At 45.2% G+C, this 9,577-nt stretch overlaps 1 protein-coding gene across 1 annotated transcript; it reads right to left on the bottom strand.

Annotated features, from left to right (window-relative positions):
• Positions 1 to 6,183: 6,183 nt before the first annotated feature.
• Positions 6,184 to 9,190, bottom strand: LOC127001453 (ankyrin repeat and sterile alpha motif domain-containing protein 1B-like). Its single transcript, XM_050865980.1, has 5 exons — positions 9,113 to 9,190; positions 8,709 to 8,918; positions 6,780 to 7,161; positions 6,376 to 6,521; positions 6,184 to 6,276 (listed from the first exon to the last, which is right to left on the bottom strand). Exons 1-3 carry the CDS (start codon positions 9,188 to 9,190, stop codon positions 6,832 to 6,834), a joined length of 618 nt encoding a protein of 205 aa, XP_050721937.1. The 3' UTR covers positions 6,184 to 6,276; positions 6,376 to 6,521; positions 6,780 to 6,831.
• Positions 9,191 to 9,577: the final 387 nt, after the last annotated feature.

The following is a 9,577-nucleotide window of genomic DNA, read 5'->3' as shown; positions in this document are numbered from 1 at the left end:
CATTAAAGATTTGTTGTGTTCACAATAACATTTGAACTCTTTGTGTCATTTAACATAACACAAACTCATATACAATTCTGGGTGACCGCTGGAGATCACTGGTGGTTAGAGAACAGGTAGTACAGTAATTCACAATCTCCGTCTCTTACGGTATTACCTTCAAGCTGGTAAAGCGATAGATTATTACTGATGGTGGATATAAACACGAAGCTTAGATTCTTAAGTATAAACACCACTAGACTATTTGAAATCTGGATAGCGTTGAATATTTCTTGATTTTGGTTTGTTTCGACACAGCAAGACCCTCGAGAGACCAAAAGGCGGATGAATTAATGATTGAAGTAAATTGAAATTCCCCAGTGGTTGGCAACTTGATGCTGATTGTGGAGAGACGAAGAAATACAATGTTGACGTTTCTGTAGGATTATCTCATTTCTACAAATCAGAAGCGAGACTGACTTACGTGGACTGCTTGCATCATCATCATCATCAGACACGACACAGACAACCGATGGAAGGAACAGTGCAAAATACAGAAAAAACAAGCCGTGAAAAATATGTCTCGACAACACATCATGCAACCAACAACACTGAACCTCCGACGCGTGTACATGCCTGCAGGAAGGGGAGGGAGGAGGAGGAGAGGAGAGATGGGTGGGGAGAGAAAGGAAACTAGAGGGAGTGAAGAAAGGTTGGTTAATAAACAAAAGGCAGTGAAGGGAGAGAGAAGAGAGGGAGGAGGAGAGATGGTGGGGAGAGAAAGGGAATCTAGAGAGAGGGGTGGAGAAAGGTTGGTTAATAATGAGCAAAAGGCAGTGAAGGGAGAGAGTGAGGGAGGAAGGGACACAGAGGCCAAGGGAGACAGAAAAGGGAGGGGAGGAATGAAAGTGGGGAGGGTTTACAGTTCACAACCGTCTACGCACTACAGTATACTGAAGTGGTGGGGCAGCCAACACGAAAGGAATGTTGACAACTAATACAATGACAGAAAATATATACGTATGCGATAACAAATTAGGTCAGCAAAACATTCGACACTGACCCTGGCGACTGAAGAACACGAAACGAGAACTCTTCATCAGGACATTTTATGCAATACATGTATAATCATATGCACTGATTAACACACACCTATCGGAACATGGTGGCCCACATACCGTGAAGCTGCTGGAGAGGAATCATACTTATACCTTTTTTTTCTTATATCAACCTTTATATGTAAGAATATAGTATTGCATAAAAAAGGGACAGGTTATGAGACAATACTTATAAAAATACAATGAAGGGCAGAGCGAAACTTACATACCGCTACCCCTGGTGGTAAGCCAGGCCAGTGTGAACAAGGTGTGACGGTGGTTCCCCAGCCAGCACCAGGTCCGCCACTGACTTGCTGGGCCAAACATTCATTCGGTCTGCCGCGGGTGGGTGTGAACACACAAAAACACTGAGTATCAAAGGCTATTCTCAGGGGTGGGTTGGAGGTTAGGCAGGCGAGAGGTGCACAGGAACCCCCACGCACACTGGTATTAACAATAAGTGTCCATCACTACAACACAACAGTGATATCAACACACACAGATGAGAGGACACTATCTCATGACTAGCAAATGCCCACAGTACACATCAGTGGCAACATGCATAAGTAGTCCACTTTGATATACATACTGTAATTAAAATGTATACAATTTAAATATCTTCAAAATGTCTCCTAATAGGAATAATATTAGTAAAATTTACAATATGAAGCTTCAAGATATTCTGACTTTAAACCTTATAGAATAATTGTTATAAAATAACTGGGTAACTAGTATTATCATATAATCTTATTTCAACAGATGCACACTCCATGATGAATTAGGTCCATCAAGGCCAGGAAAACTCTACATGGGTGACAGCACTTAAAAATCATAAAAGTGGCTCCATGTACAAAATGTTTACAAAATATGATGAACGTTCTTGCCATGACGCTATATTTGGCCCAGTGAGCCCCTAGGTGTGGCGGTGGCCCCAGCCCTGCCCTGGTCGGCTCACTGGGTTCGGTCGATACAAGTGACTAGCATAAAAAGTGATCCCCTTACCATGAACATCATATGTATTCAAAACTGGAAGGGTCAGGAACTGCTACACTAACATGCCATAGACTCTTGAAGCATTACATGAAGGAGCTGGAATGAAGTGGGTGCCAATGACTGCAAGTTAACCCCAGAATTTTGGTAAACTTAGAATTTAAAAAATTCAAAAACATGACTTACAATTGTGTATATACATATATTTACAAAAGATATATTTGTTTGGATTTTAATATATTTTTTTCTGTACAGTCTTAATCTGAAATGTCACCAAACTGATGAGAACCAATAGCTTAGTGTGGATTGTTACAATACTAGCAAACATCTACCAGACACAGACGTGTCAATGACCTGGAGATGCACTCAAGCAAAGCCGCCTGACCCTGTGTCCCGGGCAGTGGCACCCACACCAGGGCCTGAACACTGGTGTCTGAACACTGTCTAGGGGCAGAGCAGGGCACTGTGTCCATGGCAGAGCCTGAGCACTGTGCCTGAAGCTCAACAGCTGCATCAGCCACACCTACAGTTTGAGCACTGTCCGAGGACAGAGCCTGAGCACTGTGCCTGAGGCCATGCTTGTTGCTACACCACACCTGCAGCCTGAGCACTGTCTCCAAGGGCTTGCTTGGCGTCCACACCCATGTCCTGCTGTGACCTGCCTGGCTCACTCACACAACACCTGTTACCCTACTATCACTTATATGACCTTATGCTGTACCTATACTTTACTCTGTATAAGCCTATCATCACAATGAGAGATAAATGGATTATAATAACTAATACAATTTCCATGCTATTCTTGCTACTGGTGAACTGTCACACGTAGATGAGGCAGCCGCTGGTGGGCACAGTCACCCTGTCAACACAAGTTTGAACCGTGCAGCCAGACTTCCATGCACACAGACATATATACAATATATTTGCAGTAACTGACTCAACACAGTATTCAGCATGATATTAACAACTGAACCTGAGGAAATGGGTAATGTGGAAAATGGTAGCTTATATGAAATTCAAGTATAAAAATGAAAATATCGATGGCTAAGCAATGTATCTTGTGTAATGACACACTAAGGTTGCCTGACTCACTGCATAGGCCATTGTAGGTGCTGGCAAAATTAAGCGTGAAAGCCTGTTACGTCCCTTCTGAGCGGTAATAAAGTGGCGGGCGAGTCCAGATGTAACTAAGTTAAGATAATGATGATTATATACACTCCATTATGTAAAATTATTTTGTGATAAAATGTATATGTAAAATGTCTTTATACTGAACTAACAAGGCATAATAAAAAAAAAAAATGAGAACTAAATAGTGCAGAACATAAAACATGACAGTCACTCCCGTTCACCACCACTGGGAAAAAAAAAAAAAAAAAAAAAAAAAAAAAAGATGCTCGCACCTCACCCCAACAGTCTTCCATTTCCAATTAACAATGAACATATAAATATTTGACACTCTGTGAAAGACAACTTCTGCAGGCCTGAGAGGCACTTCATGTTGTTCTCGCTTGCAGCAATGCTCTGACCCACCAGGCTCCCAGACTGCTGATGCTCCAGTCAAAGGCTAGCTAAAGGCAAGGTACATAGGCTACTGTTGGAGACCAATTGCAGTTACTACTTATGATTTGTATAAATTTTGATATAGTAGTAATTTGGAACTTTATCTTGGGTCAGTCAATGCTGCTGACCTGCCAACACATAATCAATAGCACTGTGTGAGTGTGAAAAATCCTGCCAGAACCACAGGGCATAACACAAGTCACCAATACTTTACTGCTTTACATATCTTACCTGCAATCTCAGGTTGTAAGGGTTCTCTTGGAACCTTACAAGACAGCCATTCTCTATCATCCTTTCTTGGGTTAACTCTGAAGACTGGCCATATATAGCACATTTAGAAGAGTAACTCATCAGTATTAAATACTGCAGACCGATCTTTCCATGTTAACACACAGATAAAGTCATTCACACATAAAAAGTATCTTTCCTGGTATCTTCTGAGTCAAACATCGATAGCTGAGCTCCATAAATGATAAAACATAGAAATGGGATAACACTGGAATTCTGGAAGTTCTTGGGCAAAAAGCAGTTTCCTGGATGTCTGTATTAATACTGAATCTCATGGAAATAGACTGTGATTATATACATTGTCTCTATAATGCCACAGCTTCCATAGAGATCATGGAGAGCATAATATTCACTTTGTCATGTTCAACCCTTTCTGTGTTCCTTGAGTCATCTTTACCACAACCCTGTGATGAGGCAACCCTGTGACTGTGAGGAGCACCTCTGTGAGCAGCTTCCATCTCCACCACCAGGCGGCAGAGCAACACCCAAACACTTGAAGCACGTCTCTTTTATCGGCAACATATACACAGGGAACTACTAAGACCCGTTCATCTGGCTCTGGTTTGATGGCACTGAGCTGACAGAGTCTCTCCTGGAGCCACACTCTTTCTCTGAGCCGTTGCCTGAGTCTGACAGGAGGTTTTCTGCCGAGCTGCTGGACACACCGCCGATGGACATCTGCTGGGGCACCGTGGAATGTGATCTGTGCAGGACAAACAGTCAAGTCTCATTACGCGGCTCAATGCATGCATGCATGCATGCACACACACACACACACAGCTAGACAAACACAGACAAACAGATACAGACAACACACACACACACACAGCTAGACAAACACAGAAAGACAGAGAAGACACACCCACCCACACTGCTAGACAAACACAGACAGACAGATACAGATATACAGATAGATAGATAGATAGATAGACAGACAGACAGACAAGACAGAAAGACACAGACAGACAGATACATACACACACACACACACACACACACACACACACACACACACACACACACACACACACACATGCCCATATCTCCCTCACACACCAACACACACAGAAACCAAAGCAGCATGGGAAGAAGGGGTGAAGGGCTCAGCAAGTATACCTGGTGTGGGAGGACCCGTTGGAGAGGCTAGCTGCCCGGTAATGCTCTGACTTGGACCTGGTGTGCCGTCAGCTTCTGCTCGTCTGACTGGTTGGCGTAGGGCTGTTCTCGTAGAGCCAGCTGGTAGGCCACCTCAAAGGCCTCACCCAGGGTCAGAATGATCTCTGTGGCTAACTCCTGCAAGGGAACAAGAGATATTTCACTTCAACTATAATTAAAATAGTAAACTGAAAGGTTTTATCTATACTGCTTTCCTTTTAGGTAATGTCCTCAGTCTTCCTGTTTCCTGTGCTCAAAGCCACTAATACACTGTCCTTCCACCTTACATGAGTCACTCATTCACACAAAGCATATGAGCAAAAGATAAATACCACATGAGCTGTTAGGAAGCCTGCCTGCCCATTTGTGGTCCATTTTCTTCAGCTATTTATGACATACGGTAGAATCTTATTTCATAATCAATGAACTACTACACCAATGACAGTGCACCCCACTGGTTGCGACACTCACCCTCGTTTGTACTCTGAACACATGGCAATAATGTCCATAGTCTCAGATCTTTGGTGATGTAGGCGAAGTGTGAGAGGTCCTCGGCGTCCTGGCAGGCACAGTGGATGTTGGATCTCATGCTCACACACCAGCGTCTGGGAGTGAAACTTTAGATAATTTTTTTCTTGAAATTGCTAATGCAACCATAAAATATTATGGCATGAATTTGAAAATAAATGTATTTTCCACAAGCAAATTACTAAACTACTTTGTTGCAGATAACCATAAAGATAATATGAAAATATTGTCTAACCTGTGTGTTATATCCATGAACTTGACACCTTTGTAGGACACAGAGAGGATAATCTTTGGCACCTTTGCTCCATCAGACGATGTCTTTTTCAGCTTCTGAATAGACTTCATGGTAGATTCTGTTCCTTTCAACTCCTTGACATGAGTTGACCCCAAATACTGCAGACACAAAAGAAAAAAGAAAATAAACAATCAAATCATATTGCAAACTTTACAAAACCACTGCCTGGCAAAAATAATTTTGGAAACCAGTGCATGGCTCCATAGCTCACCTGTGCAATATATTGAACACTATTAGAGACCAGGTCGTTGGGGTGGTGCCTCCAGGTGGTGAGGAGGGTGTTGGGGCCCCACCACCAGCTGGGAGGGTCCCCTGATGGCCAGATGGCTCAGTTGTTCGTTGCCCTGCAGGTCTAGGCTGGGCTGAGCTCTGGGTGCCCTGCTGACCAAAACAATAACATTGTTAATTATGGAACAGACAGAGTCAATGATGGGCAGAATTTACAGTTTTCAATAGACTGTATGAATACTAAAAACTCACTTAGCTGGGGGCTGAGGGGCACTGCGCTTCTTGGTGCCAGAGCGCCTGATAGTGTTGCTGGCAGTCTCCGGCGGCCGCCTCTCCCGGCACGTGGAGGTGGGCAAGTCATTGAACAGCTGCTCCTTGAGCTGTGAGATGTCAGAGTTCTGCAACAGACAAGCACCAGCATTCAGGCTTGACTGAGGAGTCAAAGAGGAGCCAACACCAGTCGTTCAAAATACACTTTCTGAACACTGTAAAAATTAACTTCTGTCCAATGTAAAAGAAGAAAAAGATGATGATAAATAAGAAGATTCTCTCTCTCTCTCTCTCTCTCTCTCTCTCTCTCTCTCTCTCTCTCTCTCGAAGTATACTAAGTACTGTACATTCAACACTACTAGAGATGGTGTGTGGTGTTGACTGACCAGCTTGGTGAGCTCCAGGCTGAGGTCGTGAGGGTTGAGGGCGGGCGGCAGCTCAGGCTCCAGCAGCCGCTCTCCCCAGCGAGGCGAGGATCCTCTTCCGGTGGCCCGGCCGCGTTATCTCCAGCACGGTGGTCAGCTCGATCTCCCACACCTTCTTCACGCGCTCCATATCTCCGAAGCCATTCTTGTGGAAGTTTTGTGCGTACTGCGGCAGGCGGATGGAATCCAGCCAGGCCTCCACCGTGTCGGGGACGGTGTAGGAGGCCTGGGGGCCCGAGAAGGGGGTGGGCAGCTGGGACACGGCCTCCCCCAGGGCCTGCACGTGACTGGCCTGGGTGATGCCGAGCTCACGCAGGTCACTCGACTCCAAGATGCCGCCGTTCTGCCCAGACACAAAATACATACAGACATATATAAAATCGTTTTATGAGTAGATTTTATTCAGTCTCTCAGTAATATAGGTTTTGTACATTACTAAAAATCTAGAATATCAGTATATATAAAGATGGTAAAAAAAAATAGTGCATAAAGGAGGGGAATATGAATATGAATATGGATAAAAAAAAAAAAAAATTGAGTGAATGAACACCTGTCCTGCTGTAGCGACGGACTAAACCATTGGCTGAAGGATGGTACAAAGGAGGATAATGTCTGGCGGGCATGAGCGAAGGATTGTACGCACGGACATACGCAATGGGCGCCTCTTTTGCTGCAGACATTGAAAAGAACAAAATCCAAGATTCATATAAAAAAAATCACTGAGAACAAAGCCTACAACTGTAAAACAATTCTTATTGTCAAAGATGTTGATAAAAACGATATTGTATATGTATTTCAGATAAGAAGAAGTATTTGTATTATTTCTTTTGAACACACTTTTGTCTTTTAAATTAATTGTAATGAACATTTTTTTTGTCAACCTCGACGATGCATGGGGGGGCGGGGGGGGGGGGGGGGGGTAGGGGGGCACGCGTTATATATCAAAATATTTTACTAACTCGTTTCGTCCTGTAACATTCAGAATGGTCGCTAATGACTTTCCTTTGAACACAACTTTCAAACCAATTAAGGTTCATCCCTTGAATCTGGGGGACTTTGTTTTTAACAATACAGGGAAACTTTATGTTCAGGGATTAAATTTAAACTGCAATGGTCTCCGCTGGCCCGGGAGGCGAGGCACGCGGCAGAGGGTAAACGGAAAAATAATATGATTTTTTTCTGAATAATAATCGTGTTTTCATTTATATATCGTGTAAAAAAGTAACTATTTCTGTGACGTGAAAAGGAATGGAGCGACACGTGCAAGCAGGGGAGATAAGTAAGGGAAGGTTGGAAGGGAAGGGGAGAAGGAAATGGAGCAAGGATGGTGAATGGGACGCAAAGGGCAGGGAGAGGAGGGAGTGGAGTGATCAGAGAAGGAAACTGAACAGGATGACGAATGAGGAACAAATAATGACTAAGAGAGAAGGAAGTGGAGAATACCGGAGGAGGAAATGGAGCAGGATAACGAATAGGGAACTGATAAATACGAAGAAAGAAGGAAGTGGAGAATACCGGAGGAGGAAATGGGGCAGGATGGCGAATGGGGAACTGATAAATACGAAGAAAGAAGAAGTGGAGAATACCGGAGGAGGAAGTGAAGCAGGATGGCGAATGGGAACAAATAAGGACGAAGAGAAGGAAGTGAAGAACCACAGAGGAGGATACAGAGCAGGGATGGTGGCAGACAGTGGACAAGGCGGGAAGATTAAAGTATTTACAGACAAGGTGGGGAACAAAAGACGAGGAAGGAAAGGAGTGGAGTAATCACAGAAGGGAAAGTGGAGCATGGATGTTGAATATTACGCAGACAGGACACGGAGGGAAGAGTTTCGAGCGACCACAGACAGGCAAGCGAGGGCAGAGGTGACAGCACGGCGCCAAGCTCACCATGAAGTCCGTGTCGTCGTAGCCCTGCGCCGCGAACACGTCCTCGTACTGCGGCAGCCCCAGCGCCCGCAGCCACCCGCCCACCGTCTTGTCGCCACTCTCCAGCACGCCCAAGCTCACGCCGCTGCCCTCGCCGCCGGAGAGCAGGCCGAGGCCCTGCTGCGACGGTGAGAGTGACAGGCCTGTTGGGACGGAAGATCGATTTGTTACCTCATGAACGCTTTGACGGGAAGGCGAAGATCAGTATAGTGCTGAAGGTCAAAGCCGACTGATCCTGAAGGGGGGAGGGGGTTAAGTGTTGGAGGGGGAAGGGGAGGACGTTATATGAAGGGGAGAGTGGGTATAGAACTGAAGGGGGGGAGGGGAGGGATTCTATGATCTAGTGGAGGAAACACCCAACTCACTAATCTGGTCTGGAACTCTTGCTCTAGCTCCGCCATGAAGACACTCTCCCGCGCCAGGCCGCCGCCGAAGCTGGCCATGATGTCGTTGATCCGCGCCCATTCCTCAGCCTCCTCCAGCGGCGACAGGAGGCCAACGCCCCCCGAGCCGCTGCTGCCACTTCCGCCGTGCTCCCTCCCAGTCCCCGACGGGAGGCTGTGGCGGCATCCTGTGGCACACACACACACACACATACACACACACACACACACACAAAGAAAAAAAATACAATTGTAAGTTTAGCGAAAACCATGTAATTCAGACTGTAAAATTATCAAACTTATGAGAACTGTGTGTGTGTGTGTGTGTGTGTGTGTGTGTGTGTGTGTGTAATTCACTACAGCCTGATCACCAGTTGGACTCGCTTTCGTCAGTAGGTACCCTCACAACGTGAGCAAGTGCTCATGTGTCGATCTCTGGGTACTGCC

Source organism: Eriocheir sinensis, chromosome 21, assembly GCF_024679095.1.
Source record: "Eriocheir sinensis breed Jianghai 21 chromosome 21, ASM2467909v1, whole genome shotgun sequence".
Taxonomy (NCBI): Eukaryota; Metazoa; Arthropoda; class Malacostraca; order Decapoda; family Varunidae; genus Eriocheir; species Eriocheir sinensis.
This window is presented reverse-complemented; position numbering and strand designations above follow the sequence as displayed.

Excerpts from the sequence above, each read along its gene's own strand:
- LOC127001453 (XM_050865980.1), bottom strand. The coding sequence starts at position 9,190 with ATGGCCAGCTTCGGCGGCGGCCTGGCGCGGGAGAGTGTCTTCATGGCG. Across the intron at positions 8,919-9,112 it reads AAGAGTTCCAGACCAGATTA|GTAACAAATCGATCTTCCGT; the intron begins GTGAGTTGGGTG and ends AGCGTTCATGAG. Across the intron at positions 7,162-8,708 it reads ACGACGACACGGACTTCATG|AACGGCGGCATCTTGGAGTC; the intron begins GTGAGCTTGGCG and ends GTGTCTGGGCAG.